Source organism: Rattus norvegicus, chromosome 3 (genome assembly GCF_036323735.1).
Source record: "Rattus norvegicus strain BN/NHsdMcwi chromosome 3, GRCr8, whole genome shotgun sequence".
In the NCBI taxonomy this organism is placed as follows: Eukaryota; Metazoa; Chordata; class Mammalia; order Rodentia; family Muridae; genus Rattus; species Rattus norvegicus.
The window spans coordinates 29,451,837-29,478,160 of NC_086021.1; the positions used below are offsets into that span (position 1 = coordinate 29,451,837).

General features: G+C 51.0%; 2 protein-coding genes and 1 long non-coding RNA gene across 13 annotated transcripts in view; 1 reads left to right on the forward strand and 2 right to left on the reverse strand.

Annotated features, from left to right (window-relative positions):
* The window catches only part of Qsox2 (quiescin sulfhydryl oxidase 2), a 29,649-nt gene extending 18,746 nt beyond the window's left edge, over positions 1–10,903 (reverse strand). Inside the window, exons 1-3 of one of the 4 annotated variants that reach the window (XM_039105855.2) lie at positions 10,542–10,659; positions 7,756–7,836; positions 176–276 (exon numbers count right to left, since the gene is read on the reverse strand). Coding sequence is in view for 2 of the 4 variants with exons in the window: in NM_001109434.1 (NP_001102904.1) it covers positions 176–276; positions 10,542–10,899 (459 nt within the window). In the remaining 2 variants the exon portion in view is untranslated. Of the gene's footprint in view, positions 1–175; positions 277–7,755; positions 7,837–10,454; positions 10,471–10,541 lie in introns of those variants that run through there. The other 3 variants (NM_001109434.1, XM_063284545.1, XM_017592040.3) reach the window with 3 other exon arrangements.
* On the forward strand, positions 10,831–23,901 carry LOC120101510 (uncharacterized). Its single transcript, XR_005502058.2, has 4 exons — positions 10,831–10,967; positions 15,957–16,056; positions 18,286–18,548; positions 20,180–23,901. It is a non-coding gene; the product is annotated as an uncharacterized LOC120101510 (long non-coding RNA).
* Ccdc187 (coiled-coil domain containing 187) overlaps positions 16,456–26,324 on the reverse strand; it is a 56,711-nt gene continuing 46,842 nt past the window's right edge. For all 8 annotated transcript variants that reach the window (XM_039106127.2, XM_039106125.2, XM_039106126.2 and 5 more), the window contains 7 exons: positions 25,843–25,970; positions 24,465–24,553; positions 24,173–24,242; positions 22,232–22,368; positions 21,779–21,876; positions 21,265–21,341; positions 16,456–20,771 (listed from right to left, as the gene is read on the reverse strand). In XM_039106127.2, coding sequence (XP_038962055.1) covers positions 18,757–20,771; positions 21,265–21,341; positions 21,779–21,876; positions 22,232–22,368; positions 24,173–24,242; positions 24,465–24,553; positions 25,843–25,970 — 2,614 coding nt within the window. In that variant the 3' untranslated portion in view covers positions 16,456–18,756. The remainder of the gene's footprint in view (positions 20,772–21,264; positions 21,342–21,778; positions 21,877–22,231; positions 22,369–24,172; positions 24,243–24,464; positions 24,554–25,842; positions 25,971–26,324) is intronic.

The following is a 26,324-nucleotide window of genomic DNA, read 5'->3' on the forward strand; positions in this document are numbered from 1 at the left end:
TGTAACCCAAGATGAGAAACAAACTGGCAATGTGCTGGAAATGCAAATCCCTACAATCTTCAGACTTCCAGACAGAAATGCTAACCTAGGAGTTACTGGTACATGGATCCTGCCTTAAAAGCCCCCTGTGAAAAAGGTAGGACTGCAGCAGGGGTCGAGGTTGCTGGGGGCTCACCCTGAAGGTGGGGTAGAAGTGGATGTCATATGTGCGGCACACGTCCTGGTTCTTTTCTTCTGCACAGTCCAGAGCAGCGACACGGATGGCAGCAGCCCAGTCTACGAGTCAGAAACGGGACCTTGAGCAGGATTGCCAGCACCAAGCCACTCCATCCTGGGCAGCATCTACATACCAGCTGCCGCAGGGAAGCCCCTGCACCTCCCTGGATGCTGTTCACAGCTCTGTGTTGAGCTGGGAAAGCAGGGGAACTTATCAGCCAAAGCTAGGTGTCCTCCACTGTGCACCAGGAGGGATAACCCATCTTGGCTGAAATTCCAGCCACTCAGCAGCTTGCCGTGTAGCAGTCTCCTAGTAAGACACCTGCTGGGTGGGAGTGCAGGGCTGAAGCATTGTCAGTAATCAGCTGGACCTGGTGGGCCCAGAGCTGGGCCTACGTCCAAGTCAGGCTGGTGGTCTGCACTGATAACTCCACCCCACTAAGGATGCACATGTCACTGTGGCAGAAGAGGCACAGTTTTAGATCTCCTTTCTTACCTTCAATCTTTTTATTGGGAATCCAACAAATATATGGGCACACGCACACCAAAAAGGTAAATCAACTTCTTACATGTGCACTGTGTCTGTGTCAGTAATTATCAGCTCTTGTGTAAAATGATTTATCTAAATCCCTTCCCAGTTCTAGAACTCAAATCGCAAACTTCAAATGCAAAATCATGGTCATGATTCTCCCTCTTTTTCAGTCCAGCACACTGTTACAGCCACAGCAAGTAACCGCATGTGCTCTTTTTTTTTTTTTTTTCTTTTTCTTTTTTTTTTCCAGAGCTGGGGACCGAACCCAGGGCCTTGCACTTGCTAGGCAAGCGCTCTACCACTGAGCTAAATCCCCAACCCTGACCGCATGTGCTCTTAGTGCCACTCGGCACCCAACTGGGCCATCTCCTTCCTTCCTGCACACATCCAACACTTCCCCTTGAGCGCCCATAAAAGTGGCAAGGGAGAGATTTTTATCAGGTTCTTTTGCTGGGATTACTCTAAAGTGAAGTGTAACTGGGCACAGTGGTATACGCCATTAATTCTAGCATGCAGAGGGAGAGGAAGGCAGATCTCTTGATTTGAAGCTAGCCTGGTCTACAGAGAGTTCCAGGACACTCAGGGCGACACAGAAACCCATGTTTGGGGAAGGTGAAGTGCGTTTCTGCAGGAGCATGAGGAGGACTCGGCACCTCCCACATTATTATAACAAAGACACATTAGGTCAGGGCTGCAGCCTCTTCTCACCTCTCACCCAGGGAAGGAACACTTTACAATGGAAGCTGCTCCTGGCAATACAGACCTAAGTGCCTGGCTGTGTCCTGCCTTGCCCTCTGGTCACCAGCATCAATCTAAGAGATGTGCACTCTTCTTGCTCCAAAGTGTTAAAATTATGCTGGTATTCACACTGCCAGGGACCTGGCCCTGCAGAGGTTCTGTCCAGGCCCAGGCCCAAGAAGTGGTGGCTTGCCTGGTGGTCTCCCCATGGCCAGCAACGAACATAGCTCACAGGTGTACACTGTGGGCAGGGGGAATAGATACAGGTAGGCAGGCATGAGAGACGGACAGAAGCTGCTTAGGTGCATACCCTCTGTCTGAAAGTTGCTTGATTTCTGGCAGGAGCTCATGCAATGGGTTACTGGTACGCTTGGCAAATGTTATTCTGTTTTCACCAGCAACCTAGCTGAAAAGGTACATGAAACCATTCTTTTAAGGACAAGTGATACTCAAAAACCTCAGAGGCTACATGTAGGCATTAGCCAGGATGGAAGGGACAATGTCAGAGGACACTTACAAATACCAGGTGCCAGAATTCAGTGACTGCCTTCTATGTGAACCACCCCAGTGTCCTACACACCACCCTCTTTTATTAAGAGTAAGAACCAAGGGTTGGGGATTTAGCTCAGTGGTAGAGCGCTTGCCTAGGAAGCGCAAGGCCCTGGGTTTGGTCCCCAGCTCCGAAAAAAAGAAAAAGAAAAAAGAAAAAAAAAAAGAGTAAGAACCAAGAATAGGTAATTCACAAGTAGTAACCAAATACTGCCAGCTACACAAAACCAGCCCTGTCCCAAGGCCGCTTTAAAAGCATAGACAAAACCCTCCAGTATTTCTGAATCACAGCCATAGCTTCCTGCAGTCTCGAATGACACAAAATTGAGGAAGAACAGTTAATACTCCCATCAAATTAGAGGCAGATGGCACAGAAGGCACTCTGAGGTCCAAGGTGCTTCAAGGGCAGACGCATGCCCTATATCTGGCCCAGCACCTCATTCTGCACCCTGACTTGGCTTAGACCCAATCAATTCACTCTACTCATTGGGTATTTCCCCCTACTTTCCTTCCATGCTCTAGAAAAGCCCTTTTTACAGAAAAGCATGTAACAGTGAAAATTCCAGAGTAAAGCGCAGGAACCAGTTTCCTGCTACCTAAAATACCAAAATTACCCAGAACTGGGATGGGTGCACCTAAGGTTTGCATGGTGGGTCTGGTCCTGTTTTATTTCTGACATTTTCCTTAAGCATGCACACTCAGAATTGAGTGTAGGCTCGGGGCTTAGTGGTAGAGAGCACCCCAGGGTTGGTCCTGTGCTGTGCACTAGCCTTGTATTTCTCAGACTGCATTCTGGAGTCTGCAGCAGAAGGCCACTCCAACACAAGACACAGGAAAAGAGGGTTCCCAAGGAATCCTGCAGGAGATGGTGCTCAGCAAGACAAACCACAGTCGGCTTTGTAGTTTGTTTTGTGTCTGAGATAGGTTCTGGTTATGTAGTCCAGGCTGGTTTTGAACTTGTAATGCTCCTGGCCTCAGCCTCCTGAGTGCTAAGATCATATTTTTGTCATAACCCCCTGAATGTAGCCAAGCAGAAGACACTGAACACACAAGACCCCCTGACACAACTTGGCCTCTGAACGGCTGAAGGCACTGAGATGGGGAGGCGTGCTCAATGACAACTGCACCCTGGATCCCCATCAGAGCAAGGCCTGATCCCAGATCTCACCCCACCCACAGTAGGGCACTGTCCCTAAATACATGAGCAACCTTGGAGCAATGTAATCTACTGAGCACAGAACACTCAGAGTGCCTTTGACCCACACTGTCCCACCCAGTGTCCTGTGAGTGCAGATGAGGACACTGCACTCTAAGTACCCATTTAACAAGGGAGGGAGAGGGAACCCCAGAAGCACCTCTGCCGACATCGACACGAGGGCAGAGACAAGAGGGTGTGAGTGGGGAAGCTGCTGCTTCTGAGTGCTCATTTACCACGTGGCTCAGCGGAGTCAGCGAAGTCAGCGAGCTGCAGACAGTGAGTCACCCTACCAGGGTGGAAGGAGACTCTTAGCTCAGCTGTGCTTCTGGGAGCAAGTTAGTACAACCCATGCAGCCAGCAGCAGCTCACAAAAGGCCTGGACAGGCTCAATGGCTTCAGATCACAACCCGCACAGGTCCCCACAGTAACACAGCACTCCTTCAGATCTCTCATCCTGGGCCTGGGCCTCCTGCCTTGGGCCCCCTCTCTGCTCCCTTGACTGGGTGGTTTCCTGTCTCCATCCTGTCCCTGAGGGGACATCACTGAAAACATCCACAGCATCAGGTGCATGAAGGCAAAGGGGAGGACTGTGAACAGAACAGCAATCACCAGCCAGTGAGAGCTGTGGGCTTTCTTGGGACGACAGCATGCCTAGGCTGGGTAATGACTAATGCTGAGATGACTCTAGGGCACAGAGACAGATCTTACTTAGCACATGAACAGACAAGAGAGTCAGAGGACTAGACCTCCTGAGCACAAATTCTATCAGACACTGTGTATGTGCACCACAGACAAGGGTTAGGAGTAAGTCCTCCTTTCCACATTGTCGGGGCAAAGGGACCAACTCACCATGGTGCCTACTTCTGGCCTCTCTGGCTTCGGCTGGCCTGGCCTTTCCCTAGTCCTGTCCCTATGACATCTACAGCCGGCTATCCTAGCTTCTCTTCTGAAATGTCCTGTCCCTCTCATATAGGTTCAGTGGAGACACCACTGCTCTCTTCCCTCAGCTCACAGTAATCATTTCACAAGTGGACCCTGCCCTCTGATCCCGTATGAGGCAACTGATGGCTTGAGAGAGAGAGAGGAGAGAGCCATGGGTTGCCCACACTGGTGGTAGAAAGGGAACATCAGTGCAGCACTGACAGGAGCAAAGGAGGTGCATGGAACCTGCCCTTTTCAGATAGATTTGAAAACAAGGTCATTTGTCACTGATGGAAATCCTGACCACGAGTCTTCCCTGTGGCATCAAAGTTTAATTTCCAAAGAATTAAAAGCAGATTCTCGGGGCTGGAGAGATGGCTCAGCAGTTAGAGTATTGGCTGTTCTTCCAGAGGTCCTGAGTTCAATTCCCAGCAACCACATGGTAGCCATGGTGGCTCACAACCATCTGTAATGGAATCAGATCACCTCTTCTGGTGTGCATTAAAACAGAGCACTCATATACATAAAACAAATAAACAAACCAATCAATCTTTGGGGTAAAAAAGCAGATTCTCCAGCCAGTTGTGGTGGTTCACACCTGTAATCCCAGCACTTGAGAGGTAGAGGTGGACAAATGTCTGGGTTCAAGGTCAGCCTGACCTACAGAGCTAGTTCCAGGAAACAAACAAAAAGCCAAACAAACACACAAAGCAGATTCTCACCAAGGGAACCCATGTCATCAAGGAACATAGAGGAACAGAGCACAAGTCCTCCAGGGACAGGAGGTAGCTAGAACAAAGTCCTCTTAGTGCCAATACATCCCATCAGCATGACTGGGTACCGAGTGAAGTTCACACATGACCCTGCCAGAGCTAGTGAGAAATGACCACCAGTCCTGTTCAGTGGTATCCAGTGTCAGATGAAGGACTGAGGCTCACTGTGGCTGAGGAGGAAAGCGGCTGGAGGAGGAAGCTGGCCAGGCTGAGGACACGGTCACACCTTGGGCTGAAATGCCATGGGCCACTCCTCACTGGCTTTAGGTAAACTTTGGTCCAAATCTGCCTATACAGTTGGGTGAGGTAGCGCACACCTGTAACCGTGCATCAAAAAGCAGAGGCAAAAGGATTCCAGCTTTGAGGACAAGACTGGGCTACACAGCAAATCATTTCTCTCTCTGCCTGCTGAAAACGTGCAAAGGATCCTAAAGGGTAAGTGTCTTGCCTCTGTTCTGTCCACTGAGAGCCTCACAGGCCTGAAATGGCCCACAAAATTCCTCAGCTGACCTTAGAAGACATTACTTTCTCTCACTTCCTCACTGCCAGCCAGGGCCCTGGCTATGGGAACCAGTGACCCACTATTCTCTAAGCTGTTCTTACTTTTTATACCCTGTATGAGGAGTTAGCTTGCCTTTCCTAGTGTCCAGTTTTTCCTGACTTTTACCCAGCCGTCATCAGCTCTGCCATTCTTTGGCTTCTTTCATGCAGGAGCAGGATGGACGCTGCTTGTCTGGTCTCCCAGTCACCATCCCTTTAACATCCACTAGACCTAGGGTCCTGCCTACCTGGGGTCTCTGCCCTTGCTGTAGTCAGTCACAGGAATAACTCGTCAGAGGGCAACACCAGGCCTCCTCAACTGCCAATCTAGCCTCGTTAGCATGGGCAGGTCAGTCCTAAACCTGCCTGCTTTGCTCACCCCTCTCTTCAGCCTAGCAAAGTTGGTGAAGAAGTGTGAGAACTAACTCAGAGCCCACATTACCACCTGACACCTGCCAACACTGAGAGAGAGTCCAGCTTCATTCTCACACAAGTACCACCTGCCCTGGCTGCTACTTCAGATTTCTGTGAGCTGATAAAGTACCAGAAGAGCCACACTTAGATAAGTGCCCCTCCACAGTGTGTGCTGGAAAAGAGGTTTATGTGCTGGCATCTGATGAGGCCTTGGAACACCAGATGGGCCTGTGTACCTTGAGAAAGCCAAAACCGAAATGGCCTGAAGCCCAAGGCTGGCAGATGGACAGTCTTCACAGAAAACAAAAGACACAGCACCTACTTTACTAAAAATGGGATTGAGAACTCTAAAGATGCTGGCTTTGGAGTGTGTGCCTCACTCAGCAGTGCCTACCTGCCTGTCCAGACCAAAAAAAAAAAAAAAAAAAAGGAGTGCAAATTACTTGTTTGCACCAGCCAGGCTGTCCCTTCCATACTGGGGTAATAGGGCCCCACTAGAGGGCAGAGGTTGTGACACTTCTGGCCTGTTACACGGCTTAGCTATTTTAGTACTACAGACTTAGAAATACCTATAAAATAATTACAATACAAACACAGTAGACCAAGTTATTTCAAAGTTACTTGTCAAGTGATCCCATTGCTGAATGAAAAGATTCAACCTTTCCCATCACTCAGAATGGGAGGTGGAGAAAATCTCTATCTGCAGCCAAGCACCATTGGTTCTAGAAAATGATTACAGGTGAATTAGCTTCCAGGTTCAAATGAGGGCCTAGAGTGTTCTAGCTTGCTTGTGGCTTTTTCACCCTCACAAATGCTGGGCAATGATGTCTTCAATTCCACTTCCAGACAGCCAGAGCCATCTCTCTGAGTGTATTTCTTCTCCTGCCATAGGTAAGGTCTTCTTGGAAGAGCTCCAAGTGGGGACACATGGGTCTGGGTAGAAAGAAAACCCACTTTTCTCCAGTGTAGTTCAGCACCTGACACCCTCCAGTCACCCAGGGACAGCATGGGAACCAGGAACTATGTATGCCCCAGCCTCAAAGTGGCTGGGGCCTCCTGGTTCTCCATTCTTAGCATTTGGCTTAGTATTGGTAAGCTGAAAAGTAATGTGCCCCTAAGCACTCAAGGATATACTGGGGTTAACAAGCCCTGATGTAACGTTAGACAGCAAACCATGCCGCAGGAGAGACAAGAACTTGCTGTGATGCCTGGGTCTGTTTCACTGCTTGGCCCTTGAGATGCAGTGGTGACAGTCCTTGGGGTGGATGGCCTGGCCAGTCTTGTTGAGTAAAACAGCCCACTTGGCCATCTGAAAATGCACAGGCAGCTTAGGTCCCTAATGTACTGCCTGCGGCTACCTTGAAGAAGAGGCACACTCTCTGGAGTCAGCTGGCAGCTGGGGCTAACAGCAAAGTAACCACACAGCTGTGATATACCCAGACAGTGGCTGCCTTTTGCTGTTGGCTCTGCCACAACCCTCAGCAATTGCTGTCCCCAGTGTCCCTCTCTGCCTGTTCTCAGTAAATGGATAATGAGCACCCTGCAAATACTAAGCAGTCATCTTGAGAGCCTGTGCAAGCAGAAGACAGCAGACACCATGGCAATGAGGGACCGAGGGAAGGCGTAAAAGCCGGCAGCAGAAACAACAATCACCTGTGTCCTCGCCTGTGGATAACACACTCTGTGCCTACCCACCTGGCTAACACTTCCACTCTCAATCCCCAATATCCTCCAGAGGGACACAGGAAGTGAGCCAATGGGGCTCTGGAATCACCTGGCCTGTCTGTCACCTGGTGCCATTATCTGCAATAAAAGAAACTAAACAACTCCTTGCCAGCCAATTCCAGCCACATTCTAGATGCTGTGGTGAGTACCTGCCAGGTCTCCTGTTCACTTTCAAGTCCTTCACCAAGAACTTCGGGGCAACCACAGATGTGTCTTCTCTCCACGGAGGACTGAAGAGGAGAGAGAGGAAGGACACGGCTTCAGAGCACACTCCTGATCTGCTAGGTCTCTACAGAAATCCTTCAGTGCCAGGAAAGTAAGCACAGGTGACAACTGCCAACCCAGATTATGCTAAGCCTGACAGCTTGAGACAAATGACTTCAACAGAGCAGGTTTTGTTCTAGGAAACACTTAGATAATACTAAAGCACAGACACAAACACTAGAATGCCCGTTGAAGCCACTGAACAGTAGACCTTCTGTTAACCTATCTCTCATAAGGAAAACCACTATTTCCCCACAGTCAGTGAAGAGCCAAAGAAACTTCACCATAAGTTTTTGAGGAAATGGCAGGTGTCCTGAAACAAAGACAGAAGTCTGGGGATGCACTCCCCACAGACCTTCTAGCTGCTCTCTCAATTAGAAAAGATTGAGGGGCAGGAAGTCAAGCATCAGACACCTTCTAGCTAATCCCCACCCACGGCAACAAAGCCAGTCCAACCAGAGACTGGGGTGGGGGCTAGGAGAAGCCACTGGGTGCAGAAGAAACTCCTGGAGAGGACCCAATACAAAGTCTGCACACCCACCTCACAGGTGACCAATTACCCCTAAGTACCCTCTCTCCTGTTAGATCACCCAGGCAGAGAGCATAGCCAAGTGGAGGCCAGGCAGAGGGTCTGGTGCTTCCAATGTTCTGCACAGAAGTCTACAAGATAAGGTGCAGATGTACTGAGGTCAGTATCCCAGGAGAACCGGAGTGAGAGACAAAGCTTCTTCAGGAAGTTGTTCTTTAGAGTTCCAACATGGCAGACATCACGTGGGATATCATCAGTTCTGCAGGTGTCTTGCAGTTAGGCAGGATCCCTCATACAGGGTGATCGGACACCTCCAGAGCTTGTGATAACACTAGGGTTAGCATCTACAAATCCCTGGGGGACTTGCTTCCCCAGGCGTTGACATCCATGGCTGACTCAGGCAGCTCTGCCGTCAGCTTCTAGCTTCCCTCTTCAGGCCCTCACCTGCTCCTGCCAGTCAGCTTTCACTTTCACCATACCTTGCCACAACTTCTTGGCAGCCGGTCACTCTTTAAAGACAACGGCAGTTCATTAAGTCAACCACAGCATTAGCTGTGGATTTTTACTGTGGCACTTTTGGAACTGTCTTTCCTTGCAAGTTCCTGGGACAACTGCAACACTCTCTGTTGGTTTGGTTACAGAAGAGTCAGCTTACAACATCTGATGTGACTTAAACAAGTTAGTTACCAGATCGAAAGCCAGAACTGATATAAGCAAAAAAGATGACAACAAGTCTTGCCAGGTCACCTGCAGATCCACCAGCAAGTATCAAGAATAAAAAGTCCTCTCTTCTACTGAGTGGCAAAAAATAAAAATAAAAAAACCTCACAAAAACCATGATATAAACTGTCTTCTCAATGTCCTGTCTTAGTTTTGGCTAGTGCTTGCCAAGGACTCAAGGAAACCTGAGATGGCTTAAGAGGTTAAAAGCACAGACTGCATAAGGGTGCTGTCGGTGCTCACTTTTAATCACAGCCCTCAGAAGGCAGAGGCAAGCAGATCTTTCAAGGCCAACCTGGTCTATAGAGTGAGTTCCAGGGCAGCCAAGACTACACGGAGAAACCCTAGCTGGAAAAATCATAAACAAGCAAGCAAACAAACAAAACCCCACACACTGCTCTTTCGGGGGACCAGAGTTCCATCCTAGCACTTACACCCTACAGTTCCTCAGAAGTACCTCGAACTCCAGCTTCAGGGAATTCCAACACCTCTGGCCTCCAAGGCAAACTGCACTCACCTGCACACACCCATGCCCACATAATTCAAAACAAAACTATTAGGAAGAAAGAAAAGGAAAACTTGAGATCCAAGAGAACAAGTTCATTAGATTCCACGCAGAATCACTGGGTTCAAGGTCAGCTGGGACAACATCATGAGACTCTGTTTTAAAAAAATAAAAGTCAAAGTAGCCAACAATGAGGAAAGAGAAGGTAAACATTTTAAAATAGTCATTTGCAATTGTGTACTTGGAAAAAGGGCTCCTTTGCAAATCTGTTTAAGAGGAACACAGCAGTGTTCAACACTAGACCTAAAACCAAAGGTGCAAGAAGAAGAGTAACAATTTGTTGTCTTGCCCTGTGAGATCTGTAATTAGAGGTTAGTTCAACAGTTGTAAGCCAGTGAAGCCAAACCTAAGCAGCGCTGGGAAGGCTACTGCACAGCCACTTAAATCCCATTTACAGGAGCCGCTCGAAGGGGTGTGAGGTCTGCAAAGGTGAATAACTTAGCACTAAGGGAGAACTAAACACATGTGGAAAGATTCCTTAAAAGCTATGGTTAGTGAACAAAGAAGCCCAGCAAGAAGACGCTTTGTAAACTTTCTGCTTCTGCAGAGCAGTCCCCAGAGTGGGTTTCTAAGTTTCTCGGCCCAGTGCCCACCATATGGCTGGCTATCTAGCAAACCAGGTTGAGGTTTGACAGGAATGGGGACCTTCCAGAGCTGAGAGGGTAGGCTCTATTGCTGGGTATGGGGAAAGTCAAGCTGATCAGATTATCAGGTAGCGGCTAAGATAAGAGGTTGGGGACAGGATGAAGAAGGTGTTCTGAGCTGGCGACCTCAGAAAAGCCATCTGTCCCTGCTGTGGCTTCGACCCACGCAGCTGTTGCGCCGGAGGAACGTCCACCGGCGCGCGGGGCCCTCACCTCGCACGTCCGCCGCCAGCGCTCGCCAGGTGGGTGCGTAGCCGATGCAGTGGCCGCACCACGACGAATGGAACTGCACCAGCCACGCGGCTGAGCTGTTGCCCGTGGCCGAACGCACGCTGCCGCTGTCCAGCAACCACACGGCGTCCTCGCCCACGCGGTACAGCCGCGCCCCGCCGCCCTCCTGGGGCCCCACTGCCGCCACCACCGCCAGCAGCAGGAGCAGCCGCGGCCCCCGCGCCGCCTGAGGAGAGAGTGGCCGCCGCGCATCAGCTCCGGGACCGCGCGCCACAGCCCGGGCGGCAGCCATGTTGGGAGTGCCGCCGGCGCGTTGACCTTTCACCCTAGCAACCGCCATCACGTGCTTGCGCGCGCCGGTCCGGCCCTGTGCACTAGCCCCGCCCCCGAATCCGCTAGTCTTTCCAGGTACCACCCTTCGCTCTTCTCGCCCCGCCCCCATAATCTGGCCCCGCCCCGAGCGCTGGTCATTCAATGTCTGGCTCGGCTCGCGTTTTTGCTCCGCCTCCGGGCGCTGTTCCCGCCCCAGAATGTAGACCCCGCCTCATTCCTTAGGCCTGCTCCGCCCCTATACTCTTGGCCCCGCCCCTGCTCCCGGATCATGGTTGGCCCTATTCCAATCTTAGTTCTTACCCAACCACAAGCAATTTTCACCTAGAGAAAGGCCTGGGCCTAGGTAGCCAGATTTAGCAAGGGGAAATAGCCCATGCCACGTTGAATGTGGAGTAAACACCAGGCCAAGATTTTCAATCTGAAATGCAGATTTAATAAGACATAAATAGGTTGAGAAACTGCTTGCTATGTGCCTGTATTCATATGTAACATGCATCCTAGATTTTACATGCAACCTATGATTTTAACTGTCAACTTCAAACGTCCATGATAATCCCTTGACCTTTTTATAACCCACAAGATACAGTAGAACCACCAGGCAAAGTCGACCGGCTTCCTGCTAAGATTGTAGAAGGGACAGGTAGACCAGACTCTTCCTTTTTAGACAGGGTTCTAAAGCTGGCATGAAACTCACTATGTAGCTGAATCTGTCCTCCTGTCTCCCTGCACTGGGATTGCAGATGTGCACCACTATGCCTGGCTTCTCCAATCACTTAGTCTACTTTACTATGCTAATCTTCTGCTCTTCACCAACCACTAGAGAGAGCACATACTCTCTTCTACTTCCTGTGCGCCTCTATCTGTCTGCCTGAGCTCCCTTCACACTCTATGGTTTTTTCCTACCTTCACTCCCTGTCAACTGGTCTCTTGTTCCCTTTTGACCTATGGTTGACTTTATTTAATCCTGTTACGATAAACAGAAAGCTCATGGACTAAAGGTATGTGCTGGGACTGAGCTACACCACAACTAGAAACAGGTTTTTTCCCCCTAGTAAATAACACAGTCTTGGGGTTCACAGTGTGATCGAATATCCTACAACAGGGAGACAATGGTTGGGAGAAAATATGGAAAAGCTGTTTGGTTTTTAATGGTCACCAGAGGGCGAGTAAGCAGGACCAGGGAACAGAAGAACTGATAGCTGCCTGGGTATTGGGGGCGGGGAGGCAGGCACTAGAGCAGGACTGGCTGATTGGCCTGGATTGGTGTGTGGGAAGGATCTGGCCAAGGCCAGTCTGGGACAGAAGAGCCTGAGCTCTCTACACAGAGGGCAAGAAAGTGGGAGGCAGGATGTGGATAGGGAGACTTCTGGGGATATGAGGAAGGGAGTCTGGAAACTGGTTGAAGGCTGTCTCCAGCTGATAGTCAAGAATTCCAATACAGTTAACATTTGTTGACACGAAGACAACATTTTCAAATAAGGAGGTTAAAGTAGCAACAAGCCATGTTTGAGTCTTCTCGATCTAAACCTGCAGGTTTCTAGGAAGTTCACAAGGAACTCGTTTACAGGAAAAGAAGTTCCTTCAACTCCTGTGGACCAAGCTTTATTTTACCAGGTTTTAATTCCATCCAAGATGGCTTTAGAAGCATCCTATAATCTCACTTATTGGAAAGGGGAAAAGAGAAAGAGGAAGGGAGAATCCCTTAGATACCTGTTGAGCAAGAAACTCTTGACAGCCTCTGAAATCCTGTACATGGCTATTGCAAAGCCACTTTGGTATGACTCTCCTTTGAAAATCCAACATCCAGGATTGGGTGTGCCCTATCTTGCATCTGAGCGTCTCTCTGTTAACACTGTGCTGGAGTTTTTGTTGCTTTCTTCCTAATGAACCCTGACTCCCCTGCTGTCTGGTCCATCCTGAAATTCTTATCTGTGATAAAGTCAAAGATGTGACAATAACTGGGTGGAAATCCTTGAAGTTTGAGGAGACGCCTCAGGTTGCTGGGGACTACGTGGGTTGTGTCTACTGCTGCAACTGTGTCTCACAGATGACAAGCTGTAACCCCAGCCCACACAGCCAGTCCTGGGGCAGAGCTCAGCCTCAGGCAGGATGAGAATACACTTTCCAGGGAGTTTATGGCTCTCAACCATTTGTAAAAGCCCCAGCGGCCTTTGTGTATGTTTTATGAGAGTGGCTGTCATGGTGGAGCAGGAGGGCATGGGACCCTAGGGACTTGGGAAATTCATGTGACAGTTTGGCATGTGGAAAGCAGAAAGCACGGTCTAAGGGGACTGGTTTGCAAGCACTGACAGAGACGGATCACAGGAAAATCAAAAGTGTGGTTTAACTGGGAAATAACTATTTTCTATGAAAAATAATAACTTCTCCTGAGGCTCTCGTCAAGATTTATTGGTTCAAGTAGTTATGAGGGATCAGAACCAGGGCGGGTACAGCCTGAGACCTTGGAGGGAGGGACCTTGGACTGAAGCCTCACTACGGTCAATACGTTTGAATGCCAAAGCGCTCTGCTCAAACACATCCTGGGCAGATAAAACGCATCTAGCACTTTCTGCAGATATGCTTTCTCTCCGCCCACAAGAGCAGTTTTGCGACTTGGCTCCTGCAGATGGCCTGGCCTGATTCTCATTAGTTTCCCATCACCAGCTTCCCACCAAGGACACCGTGCCAAGGCTAAAGCATGCTGCACCTGTTCTGGGGCCAGGGAGAATTCTGGCTGTACCATGTGTAGCCCTACTGTGCCCAGGTTTCAGTACCAATCCCCATGAAATAAACTGGGCAGGGGCAAGGGAGGTGAACTGTGGAACTTGAGGCAATTTTGTGAGATTTCGATGGGGGATACTTAATGTCATGCCAAACGTGTGTGTAAAATGCATAATCTCTCTCACTGGGCCTCACAAGTCCAATGGGGTTATCAATGAATAGAAAAGAAAAAAAGTAAAAACAAAACAAAAAACTGACTAATTCATTCCAGAACCAGAGAACAGACGATAGGAAAGCCATAGGTCAGCAATGTGTCTTGAAATCATGTACACAGACTTCATTTTCCTGTGCTCTGGGTGGGCTGGGAAACTTGGTGCAGGATCCAAGCTGGCAGATCCCTGGAGCCGAGTGTTGGCTGGGTCTATTGGATAAAAGCTGGCTTACTGAGCAGTTCATTGGAGCGAAGAGGCTGGGATGCCCCCGTGGCAAGTTAAACTGTAGGTCTGCAAGGGGCTGTTGGGAAAGTGACCTACATCATAGCAGGGGCACAAAGGAATTGTAAGTGGCCTGGGAATTGGCACCTAAGCAGGTAACAGAGGCAGGACAAATCTGGTGACCAGTCCCAAGGGGTTTTCCCATTCCACCTGTCGTTAAATTTGGGATCCCCAGGGGCCATAAGCTATTCAGAGGAGATCCATCCATACTTCTGTGCATCTGAGCATAGGTGGGAGAAGCCAAGACTTGGATGGATCATCCCTGGACTCCATGTCTCCAAGGCTAGCAGGATGCTCATGTATCAGGAATCCACACCCATAGGGGCCCTCTGATTCAAAAAGTGAGTAGTGGCACAATTTTTTTAACATACTAAAAATCGCTAATATATACATATATATTTTTCAAGTTGGGTTTCTCTGTGTGGTTCTGGCTGTCCCGGAACTAGCTCTGTAGACCAGGCTGGCTTTGAACTCACATAGATCCACCCACCTCTGCCTCCCCAGGGCTGGAATTAAAGGCATGCACCACTGTGCCCAGGTAATACGTACATTTTTAAAAGAAAACGTTATGGTATGTAAGTTATGTCAATAAAACTTGGCTAGAAGAGGCAGGAGAGAGATCTCAGCAGCTAAGAGCACTCATTGCTCTAGCAGAGGACCAGGATTTGATTCCCAGCACCCACAGCTGTTTGTGACTCCAGTTCCAGGGATTCAACACCCTCTTCTGACTCTCTACAGGCACCAAGGCACATTCGTGGTACACAAACATTTATGCAGGCAAAACAGGCACACGCAAACATTTTTTAATTTTAAAAGGTGATTGGATGGGCCAGGGAAGGGAGACTCAGTCGGAGAGCCATGATCAAAGCACATTCCACACCCAGGAAACACTCAGGGAAAAAAGAGTGTTAAAAACCTAAGACAGCTAAGCACTGTAATGGAGGCCTGTGCCACTCAGGAGGCCAAGAGAGGAAATTGAAAGTTCACGGTTGCCTGGGTGGGAGTGAGTTTGAGGGCAGCCTGGGAACCTCAGTGAGTTCCTGTCCCTCCAGGTCTTAGTTTCTCTCTCCGGGTGCTGATAAAAACTTAAAGGGGGTGTTGAGATGGCTCAGTGGGTAAAGGGGGCTTGCTGCCAAGCCTCTCGACCTGAGCTTGATCCACAAGACTCCCGTGGCTAAAGGAGGCCCTGGCCACATCGGTGGAAAGGTAGATAGACAAGCGCCTGCTGCCGGCACTGCTACGATGGGTACATGTGCAATGGAGAGACGGGAAAGGTGGAGTGTGTGGTGGGGATGGAAGAGTGAGGGAAGCCGAGGAGTTCACGCTCTGTGGAGAGAGGTAGAACTGGAGGCTCAACAGTGGTGAGAACAGGCAGATGTGAGGTCATCGTGACATCCTGGCCCGGCTGCTGCCAAGGGACCATGTCTGAGTCCATGGTCCTCCTGCACAACACGTGGATATCCGAGGGCTGTGCTGCCACAGTGGGACGTGCTGATCTGAGTGGCCTGTGCTGCCGTCTGAAGCCATGGGGACATCAGGGCCCAAGCTGCTGCAGGGGCCACATCTGGGTCCATTGTCCTATGGCACTGGGATCTGTGTTGATGTCCCAGACCTATGTTACCGCCAAAGGCCATGCAGGTGTCCCTGGTCTGGACTTTTGCCTGAGGCACTGTGCTGAGCTGGCCCCTCACCTGGGCAGCCAAGTAGAGCAGACCCTGATGTCGGAAGATGGTGAGCCAGCCCTGAGGGTATGAGCCAGGGAGAGCTGGCTCCTCCCCCAGGCCTTTATGCGATGACTTGGGCAAGGGAAAGATACCCTCCCCACCTTGCTTCTCAATGTCTGTCTCAGGTCATGAAAGCAGACCGCTAACCAGCTGTGGCACTTGGGAACAGGCCCTTCACCTTGCCTGAGCGACACAATAGAACTGACCCTGGAGTCAAAGGCACAGGTGAGTCAAGGGAGAGCTGACCCTGCCCCTCACTGTTTGCTGCACTCAGAACAGGCCTTGAGCCTCGCTGGCTGTGGCATTGGGTGAGCAAGGCAGGGCAGAGCTAGAGAGCTCACCTTGGTGGTGTGGGCACAGGAGAGCCGACAGGTTGACCAACTCAGCTACCTCCCAGGTCCAGATCCACGGATTAGAGTTGGACCTCCCCATCTACTCCATCTATGAACTGCCAGAGGGCATGAGGGGACCTCCACTACACAGGGCAACAACAGGATATGTGAGAAGAGTCCCGGTGAGGATCCAGTATTGATAGAATAATGGGAGCCGGACGCTTCAATTAGTACTGGGAGGGGGAATCTTGGTAACGCAGAAGTATAAAAAAATGTCATTTTCCAAAGATAATTTCTTCAAATTTTAGGTTATTTATTTTTTAATTTTTTAAAAACTGATATATAAGGCAAATGCGTATATATTACCTGGCTACTGTGTGAAGCCTCAACTGCTTTTATATGAGCAATTTCTCATTATCACCAAGCGAAACGCCACCTCCTACAACCCAGCTTCCTCATGGAGCACAAACCAACGTCATTGGCACAGATTATTCGTAAGCGTAACTTTGCTTTGTTTTCCAGACAGGGTTTCCCTGTGTAGCCCTGGCTGTCCTGGAACACACTCTCTCTGCAGACCAGGCTGGCCTTGAACTCACAGAGATTTGCCTGCCTCTGCCTCCTGAGCGCTGGAATTAAAAGTGTACACCACCACCACTTGGCAGTAAGCATAGTTTTTATGGGTAAAATAAGACAAGAGCAAAGCTGAGAGTTGAAGGGGATGGATGGGGAGGAGAGCGAGTGGTAGAGGATGAGTGCAGTCAGATGGCACACTTGGGGAACAATGTCATGAGACCAGCAAGATGAACAGTGAGTATACATCAACAAACAGGGAACTGTGAAGAATTCAAGCCAGACGATTAGGTACACACACCCATGTATATACATACACACATGCCTATACACGTGCACATGCATGCTGATTTAAGACACAGAAAGCAACCTCTGGGAGTTCCGACCATGTATATGAGCTTCATCCTATGATATCCTGTTCAAGCTGGATTCAAAAATCAGATTTTGAAATCTGCTTCCTCTGAAAAAACCTAACTGACTGACTTCTGGGTCTGTGTAAAAAGCCAGCCACTCCTGTTAGAGAGCAGGGCAGCTCATGTCTATAATCCCAGTACTTGTGAGGCTGAGGCAGAGAGAGTTCAAAGCTAACCTGGGTCACAGAGTAAACCCCTGTCATACATGAACATACACACACAGTGCCACCTCCTTGGGGCACTGAAGACAGGGGGAGAACACTGTACAAGTAAGACGCGTAGGACACTCCTGCCTGCATGAGGCATCCAGTCAGAGTCTAGCACAAGATCCTAGAATCCCTCAAGACAGCCCTTCCATTTGATTGCTCTGGGCCCCACAGAGCCTCCGTGGAGCTAAGGAGGTAGACAAGATTTTACCACTGTCTGAGCCTGTGTACCAGCACTCAGCAGCAACAGCCAGAACAACACTGTGGTTACCAGGCTGCCAGCAGTGAGTGGCAGGCAGCCTTTTCTCCCTCATGATCTTACCAGAGTCCACAAAGGGAGGGAAAGGTGGAGCCTCTAACAGAAGTCACTGCTTTTGGTGACCTCTCCTTGCCCTTATACAAGCCCCCGAATTGTTCTGTTCTCCTGGGGAACTAACCATGGGAACCCATCCCAGGGCCACTCTAGTCCCTATAGAGATCCCAGACACCTGGTGAGCCCACCCCTGAGCTAGATGAGGTCCTGGACATTGCAAACTGGTCTCATTCCCACCATTAAGCAGGAAATCCTGAGTGGTTGGGTCAACAAGTCCCTGATGTCTGTCCTCAGGGAAGAAGGTGTTCTTGTAGAGAATGGTCACTGCTTCCTTGTAAGAACCACTTGTGTCACCTCCCCACACTTTCAATAACCACCTTGGTCATTCTGTCCCAGAAGGCCCCTAAGGAATAAAGGAGGTAGTCTTGGCCTTGGTGTACAAGGGACAAGACTCTTTTTGGGTCCCTAGTCACTGTGTTCCTGAGAAAAATCAGTGTTGCAGAAAATGCTATGAGAGCAAGAGTAAAATAGTAAATCACAGGACAAGCTTCTTCTTCTGGGAAGAAGCTGTAGGCCTTGCTTGCCTAGAGTGCCTAGTTACATGTTCTCCATCTCCACAGGATGAACAAAGGTCCCTCAGCCACAAGCAATCCATCGGAAACATTGCTATGTCTAACAGCAAGATCCAGACGAACTGAAGACAGACGGAACTGAAGACATTCTTCAGTTGGTAAAGCACTTGCCTTGCAAGTATGGGAACATTCAATCCCCAGAACCTATTTTTTTTTAAACAACAAAAGCTCAACCAACCAACTAACCAACCATCCAAACGAAATAACAACAACAACAACAACAACAAAATCCCGGAGACACAGCTCAGCAGGTAAAAGCCCTTGTCCCTAGAACCACTGTAGAACCAATTCCCAAAAGCCATCCTCTAACCTCTACACAGGGACCATGGTGCGTATGCATGTACACACGCTCGCACGCACACACACACACGCACACACATACCACACACACACACACATACACACACACAGTGGCATGTCAGATGTCTGAGTTTCTATCATCTTTTAGAGCACATACACCTAGGGACTGTCTCCAGGGACCAGCCCTGACAGTGCAGCCAGAGACTCACGCAAGATTCTCCTGCTGAGTTGGGTGGACACCACATCCACTGGCCCAGCATCTCCTGTCCCTAGAAGATCAGCACAGGCACCCTCAGAGACAGGGTCAAAAGCCCAGTCTCTCCTAGGGAGCTGCTGTGTACCCAACAAATCCTGGAGCTTGGACTGGTCCTCTGTGCAGCAGCTCTGACCTGCCTTCTCCTCCTCGCTAGTGTGCTTGAGGGACTCAGCCTGGCCACTGGGCACCACTGGCACTGGGCCTGGGGGTGAGCCTTCAGAAGGTGTAGACCAGGAGGGTGAAGATGTGGCTTCCCTTCTGTCTGAGATGTATTCTATCCCTTGCTGGTGCTCTGCACCCTTGAAACACTGTACCCTTTCCCGAGGTCCACCTTGGCTGTCTAAGGCCTGAAGATCTCTGGCCACACAAGACCCGGGGGATGAAGTCAGGGGCTGAGCTGACAGTCTTGTGGACTTCCCAGGGGCACTTCCATCCCCATTACTCAAGGGAGATGTTGAAGTTGAGTCACCCAGGTCTCCAGCTTGCCCAGATGCTCCCAGGTGTCCTGACTCCTGAGGCCCCAGGGAGAGGGCTTCCCCCAGAACCTCCTCGGATAAAGAGGACATGTCGTCAGTGGTAATGGTTGGACCCTCTCCTAGGGTGTCCAGTGAGTCACCTGAAAACATGGCCTCCTCAGGTGGGGAAGGGAAGTCTTCTGAGCTGGGGTTGGGCTCACTGATATCACTCTTTGCTTGGGGAGTGGGAGGGGGTGGAAGGAGGTGGGTGACCCTGTGGATGGAGGATGTAAGGTCCCCACTGCCATAAGACAGCACCTCATCCACAGGAGACAGTATTTCAGTCAAGAAGCCACCTTCACCTGAGGGACTGGCTAGCTCTGTGGCACAGGGAGCTCCGCCCTCAGAAGGAGCCTGTGGGGTAGTAGCCACCTTTGAATCAGGTGAGGCCTGTAGGGGTTTCCTCTGCATGGATGGGCTTGTGACAGCATCCTGGGGCTCCCCCTGGCAGCCAGCTGAGGCCTCAGTAGGCATGCTTACTTTACTGAGACCTGCCCCTTCTAAGGAGGACGTGTCCAAAGGAACAGACAGTGACAGAGTCGAATCACTGACAGACAGACTCTGGGGTGGGAACACTGTGAAGGTGGCCACAGGGGACATCTGCCTGGTTTTCTCTGTATTGGATGTATCACTCAGACTACTATGGGTTCTGGAAGCTTCTTGCTCTCCCCCAGGACTTGGGGAGGTATATCTGGTATGGGGCCCTCCACTGCCTTCCAGGTTCAATGAACCATTTGTAGGCAAGGAGCTCCCTGAGTCTGGTTCAACACGAGGGCTGGGCTCTGCAAGGTTCTCACTGTTCTCTTCCCAGATTTGGCTGGAGGACTCTGACAGCTCTGACCCCAACTTTGGAGAAGGAGCACGTGGGAACAGCAGCGGCCAGCCAGCCTGAAGGGAGCTGAAGTCTGGCTCTAAACCTGCTGCCACAGCTACCTCCTCAGAGAAGCCACTGAGGAGTCTGGCCCCGCCACCTTCCAGTCTCTGCGGGGTCACTTGTTCTACATTGCCAGGAACCCCCTCTAGCTGAGGAAGGCCCTGGTGGAGACCCCAGAATGAAGGCAGGCCTGGGTCTTTCCAGGAATCATGAGCAGAAAGCTCCCTAGACCAACTAGGATCTGCATGCAGCAGGGTATCTTCAGCTTCTAAGTGGGACAGGGATGCGGGACTGTCAGAAAGCTGGACTAGGGTAGCCGTGGCTTTCTGAAACTCCTGGAGAGATGCACAGGAGAGGTTACTCGCTGAGTCAGCTGAGTGGGTGAGAGATAAGGCAGGGCCTTCAGAAGACCCTGAATGGTTACTAGAAGCAGTCTCAGAACACAGCTCCGAGATGGCAGCAGGCTGGCATGGAGGGCTGTCGAGGCGCCAGGCAGACTGTGCTTCAGCCTCATAGGCCGCAGGAGCTGCTGAGACGAATTGAATTAGGGAGGGGCTCACAGTTAGTACACCCTAGGTGGAAGACTATCCCAGAAGCAGCGTTAGTTACACTTCTAGAGAGAGAGCAAGGGCAGTCCCAAAAAAGGGTGTTCCAACCGAGGACACTAAAAAGAGCAATGGTATCGGTGTGCTTAGTCTTTTGACAATCCCCAGTTAACTGTTCCTTCCTTCCCTACTGGTGGGCCTCATGTAGTTGTCCCCCAAGTGTCTGGACACAGCCTACAACCCCTCAGCTGCTGTTAGACCTGGTGGGTGGCCCTGCTTGGCTCACTTTGAAGTTTTAGACTCAGCCTGCAGCCCTGGGGGAAGGGGTCAGTAGAGTTCCCCCATCCCACCATGGCCGGCAACACGCCTTCAGAAAGACCTCACTTTGATCCAAGAGCTACTTCCCAACAGTCTCTAAGTCAAGTGTTGAGCTGGTCCAGGGGTGGGGGCTGGGTCCTAAAGGGATGGGAGCCTCACCTGGTGGAGCAGCCTCCTGCTCAGCTTCCGGACGGGCCGAGCAGACGTCCCGGCTCTCCTGCTGACAGGCTCCGCCCCTGCAAGTGAATGGTGAAGCCGTGGCTGCTAGGGAAGGAGTCTTGCCTCCCAGCTGCCCCTGCCCCAGGACTCGCAGCCAGTAACCCCCATGCCACACTCTAGGAACAGCCCTGCCCGTCACCCAGCCTTGGAAGTGAACATTGCCACACTGGGATACCTGGGACCCTGCTTTTGATGCCTTTGATGACAGATGACATCTGACCACAGGTCACCTTGATAAGGTGACACTTCTAGACACCTGCAACCCCCAGCTGCACCTTGGCCCTTCATTGAGTATCAGTAGTTTTTGACACTAAGAGGGAGTCAGGCCCAGTAGGTAGTGTACTGCTGGACCCAGTCCAGGAAGGGTGGGGCTAGGGGTAGGCATGGAGAAGTTCCAGACGCTGACTGAGACTGTTTCCATGCTTCGTACCTTTACCCTACCCATGTTCCACACCTTTGCTGCTCTGACTCAGAGTGTGCCTCTTTTCGGGCTTCTTCCTTAGAGCTTCTGGAAACATCCAGCCCTTGGCTTGTTCTGTTTTCAGCCACGTGCTGGAAATACAGAGAAAGAAGTCCATCAGGGCCTCCCCACTTCCTCTGCTGGGGATCAAAGACTGTGCTTTCAGACACTGTTGCTAAGGAATAAAGATTACCCATTGAAGAGGACCCCAAGGATCCCAACCACCCAATGCCCCCTTTCACCCTGGGAAGACTTTCTTTCTGCACAAGCGTTGAGCATGAGGTGAGACCCAGGGAACCTTGCAGAACTGGATGAACTGTCTGGAATGCTTTCTGAGCCCTCGGCCCACAAGAGCCCTGTGTGATGTACAAGGTGGCCTCAGAGGCCACACGGCAGGCCAATGCTCCCTTTAACCTGCACACAGCACATGGCCACACCCCAACTCACTCTGGCTTCCTGGGGACAAGGACCATCTTCACTTAGGGACTGCCCATACTGTCCCTGCAGGCTCCAAGCATGGCTTTCTGTAGTAGCCAAGGGCCTCTCCACTGCCTGGGCAACACTGGGCTTGGTCTGTAGGTCTCCTGTGGGACAAACAGTGTGAATGCTGGCAGGTACAAATGCAAGTGGGGAAGGGAGTGGCTCCCAGGGGAGGGAATGTGGGAATCCAAGATGGACAGAAGACGTGACTGTGGCCCTTGGTTAGTGTGAGGACCCACATATGCGATTATGTGCTTCCCAAATTACCCTCTTGGGTGGTTAGTGATATGAAGTCCCAGGGAAAAAGAACGTAAGGAAAGTCATTTAAAATGCATAGCCCTATTCTCAGGTGTGGTGGGACGCACCTTTACCACAAGCTAGCACTTGGGAGGCAGCAGGCTGGTCTCTGAGGTCCAGGCCAACCTAGTTAACATCTCGAGACTGTCTCAGAAGCCCTTTCTTCCTCCTTTGGGGAACCTCCCACAGGTGGCTGGGGGATCCTTGCTAGAGCTGTTCCTTTCCTGTCTCAGAGCTGTACTGAGGCCCTCTAGCACAGTGATAGGCATGGACACTCAGGCAAGGGTATGGCTGGATCTTCCGAGGCAAGCTAAAAGGCTAGCCAAGTGGGCACAACGCAGGACACAGCAGAGCCTCCCCAGGTTACACCTTCACATTCCTAGATCTGAGTTCTGAGGCCTAAGGCCTCTGGCTGGACTGGAGCTATAACGCCTAAAGCTCTCATCCAGAGCCTGGGGTCATCGCAGGAAGGACCCTGAAGTTCTCTAATGGTCACACTGAGTGTTCCTGAGGACCTTGTAGGTACTATCTTCTGACTAGGGAGCAGCTGGCACTGGGTCAGCCTGGAGCATCCCAGACCATCGCTAACAAGCTCCACTATCATGGTCCTGGCACCATTTCTTAGGCCCCAATCTCTTCATCTGCAGGGTGGTTAATAAGTGTGTTCTCTCAAGAGACAAAGGTCTGTTCAAGTGTGGTGTAGACAGTGGATGCCTGCAGCATGACAGCTAGTGCACACATGACCACAGGGCAGAAGAGAGCAGCATGAATAGTTAGGGGCATTGGGCAGAACAAATAAATGTTCAGAGAGTCCTGAACAATGGTTAGGAGAGGTTGACTCTAGCGCATCCGTCCTAGCTCTCAGGTAATCCCCACGCACTGGGAATTGCATCCGTTCTCTTCAGAGTAACCTTCATGCTCTGGGAAGGTCTAGTTTTTCCTAACTGACTTGAGACTCACCCTCTTAGCCCCTAATGTAGAGGACCTTGGTCCAGCACAGTCTGGCAAGATTTTACATCCTTCCTGCTTCTGAGGGTAGGTGCTCAGTAGGGGGGTAGAGTAGTGGAGCTGGGATGCGGGAGTGGGTAACTCAGAGGTGGCCTCCATTCTGAGAGCCAGCCAGGCCGTGGGCAACCTCCAGAGGGAGAAGTGGACTCTCCCACTCCTTGCAGATCAGGAGTTCTGACCTCAAGGAGGCCTCAGGGCCAAGTACGTGGTTCAGAAAGTGAAGAATTTGATAGGTATAAAACTGTGGTCAGCTAATGTGGACAGGATGCTTCTGTTGTTGCTTATCTCTAAGTTCTTGGAAATGTCTAGATAAAACCAAGCTAAAGCTGAAATGATCAGACCAAGAATTGTCTTTAATGCCCCCAGAGGAGCAGCCAAATCATCTCCCATGGGCAACAGAGTCGGCCAGTCTTCTAGCCATGAAGGGGTCCGCGGGCATGATGGGGGAGCTATAAGTATTTGTCTTCTTCGACTTTCCCTGGGGACCTCCCTGTCCTTGCTCGAATGCTGAACTCCAGCCTTGGACAAGGTCCGCTGGATGTGGGGGAAGCTCCTGGTCAGATCCACACGGGGTGGTCCACAGACCATCTCCAGAGGCCTTACCTGGAGGAGGCAGTTCCTTGGCCTCCTGTGGCTTTGGCTGAGAGACCGAGCTGCCATCTTTCTTGGTGACCTGCATCAACAAGACAGACGGAGAGATATACCAAAGGTTACAGGAGCTACCTGGGGAGAGAACTCTAGAACTAGGGTGCCCAGGGGCCACCAACACCACAGGGGCTAGAACATGGGCATCCAAGAGTCTCAACCAAGATCAAGCTTCAGACTGGGAGAATGACAGGGGATGGTCCCCCAAACAGGCAGGGCTGGGGAGAGGAACTCGCTGAGGGTTACATACGGGGGCGGTTGGGGTTTTCTGATGTCCAGGGTCCAGTGAGCTCAAGTAGAACAGACCAGGAAGAAAGACACAAGGCTGTTTTCCAGGTCCTGAAAGAGATAGTGGCTAGGGTCACTCATACTGGCCAGCCTGGGCAGAACCCAGACTTAGAGGCAGCACACAGTCTGCTGCTTTGAAGCAGCTTCATCCTCTCTGTAAGGAGGGACACAAGGGCCCCACGGCTGCTCCTAACACCTCCTTCTACACCTGCTTCATCCTCTGACCATAATGCTGACTGGTCCCCCGCCCAGGCCCAAAACTCTTCGGCATCCCTGACCACAGATGTCCTGGGGGACCAGCTCTACCCTCTGTCCCCCAGACTGCGCCTGGTACCTTGGAGTCCAAGCTACTGTGCTGTTCAAGTCATAACCTGCAAAACTTGGGCGTGAGATCTCATTTGCAAGAGGGCCTGTTCAGATATAATTAAGAATCTCTGCACAAGTTCTTAGAGTTGGGCCAGTCCAAACTTTAAAAAGAGAGAGAATAAGAGCGGAAGTGAACGCAGGAGAAGAGTCAGGCACAGGGAGGCAGAGACTCGGGACAGCCTTAGGTCTAGGGACATCTGAAGCCAGAGGAGCTAGAAGGGCCTTGCCCTGCAGCCTTTGGAAGGAATGTAGATTTGTCACTTTCGACAAGCCAGTGTGTATATTTGTTTGCAGAACTCTACCGTGGCAGGCACCAGAAATGAATATGACATTGATCACAGGGAAAGACTGATATCAGGGAGGGGAGGGGTATTGGGGGAGGGGGGCACACAATGGGGCACAGGCTGAGCAGTCACACCAGCTGCCCATGAGCTGATGGGGACAGGAAGTGCGGGAGGGAGACTTCCTGGTGGGACAGTGAGCAAACCTGCCAGGCCATGGGGAGGTGGGAACAGACAGGAATCACAGTAAACCCCACTAAAGTTCCTGCCTAGGACTTCTGCCTTGAACCAGGAAAAAGGACTCCCTTCATCCCAGGGGAGGGCATGCTCAGCCCTAATTCTTACAGCGGGACCTGGCCAGACCTTGCTGCTCTGACAAGTTTGTGTTCTGACCTGCCTGTGGCAGCCTCAGGCCTACACTGGGTGGCAGGCCAGATTAGCTCTGCAGCAGGGGAGCCTGTCTGGGCAGCTCCCTGTGGCATCTCAGGCCTCCTGTGGCCCAGCCCGATGAACACTCTGATGCAACTTAGAATACACAGGGAGGCCTGGGTAGCCCAGGTCACACACTGGCCTGGTGGCCTAGTATGTAGGACGGTCTCACCCCAAGTTTAATACTGCCCCTACAGAAGGCTGCGGCCAACTGACTGAGGGATTGTCTATTCTTGGCTGGTCACTGCCACTCTCCTGAACTACCTTGGCCATCATGTTCACTGTCCATGGATGGGTTTCTGGTCCCAGGCGTGACATCCATTTGCTTCAGGTACTCATCTGCAGCTGAAGTTGTCTGGGGTGGTGTCACTTTCTTCTGCTCATGGGAAAGGCTGGAGGGAAAGACACAGTAGAACAGATGTGGTGTGCACTCAGCCCTTATCCCCAGAGCCACCTTGAGCTATATTCAGGGGCAGATGTGACCAGTAGCCAAGCAGAAGACAGGGTCTTGGTCCGTCTTCACTCAGCAGCTTCTCAAGCAGGACCTGTGCCTCAGATGGAGAAGTCGTTACGGGGCATGGGTGGGGACCTAGGAGCTCCTGATCAGGCCCACCATCACGTGAGCAGCAGCCAGCCTGCCTCTAGGTACCCTGGGAAAACTCTAGAAGTTCAAAAGGAGGACCTCTAGAAGTTTTCCAAGCAGCAAGTTCTGTAGATCAGTTTATGGCCAGGAATAGATATGCTGT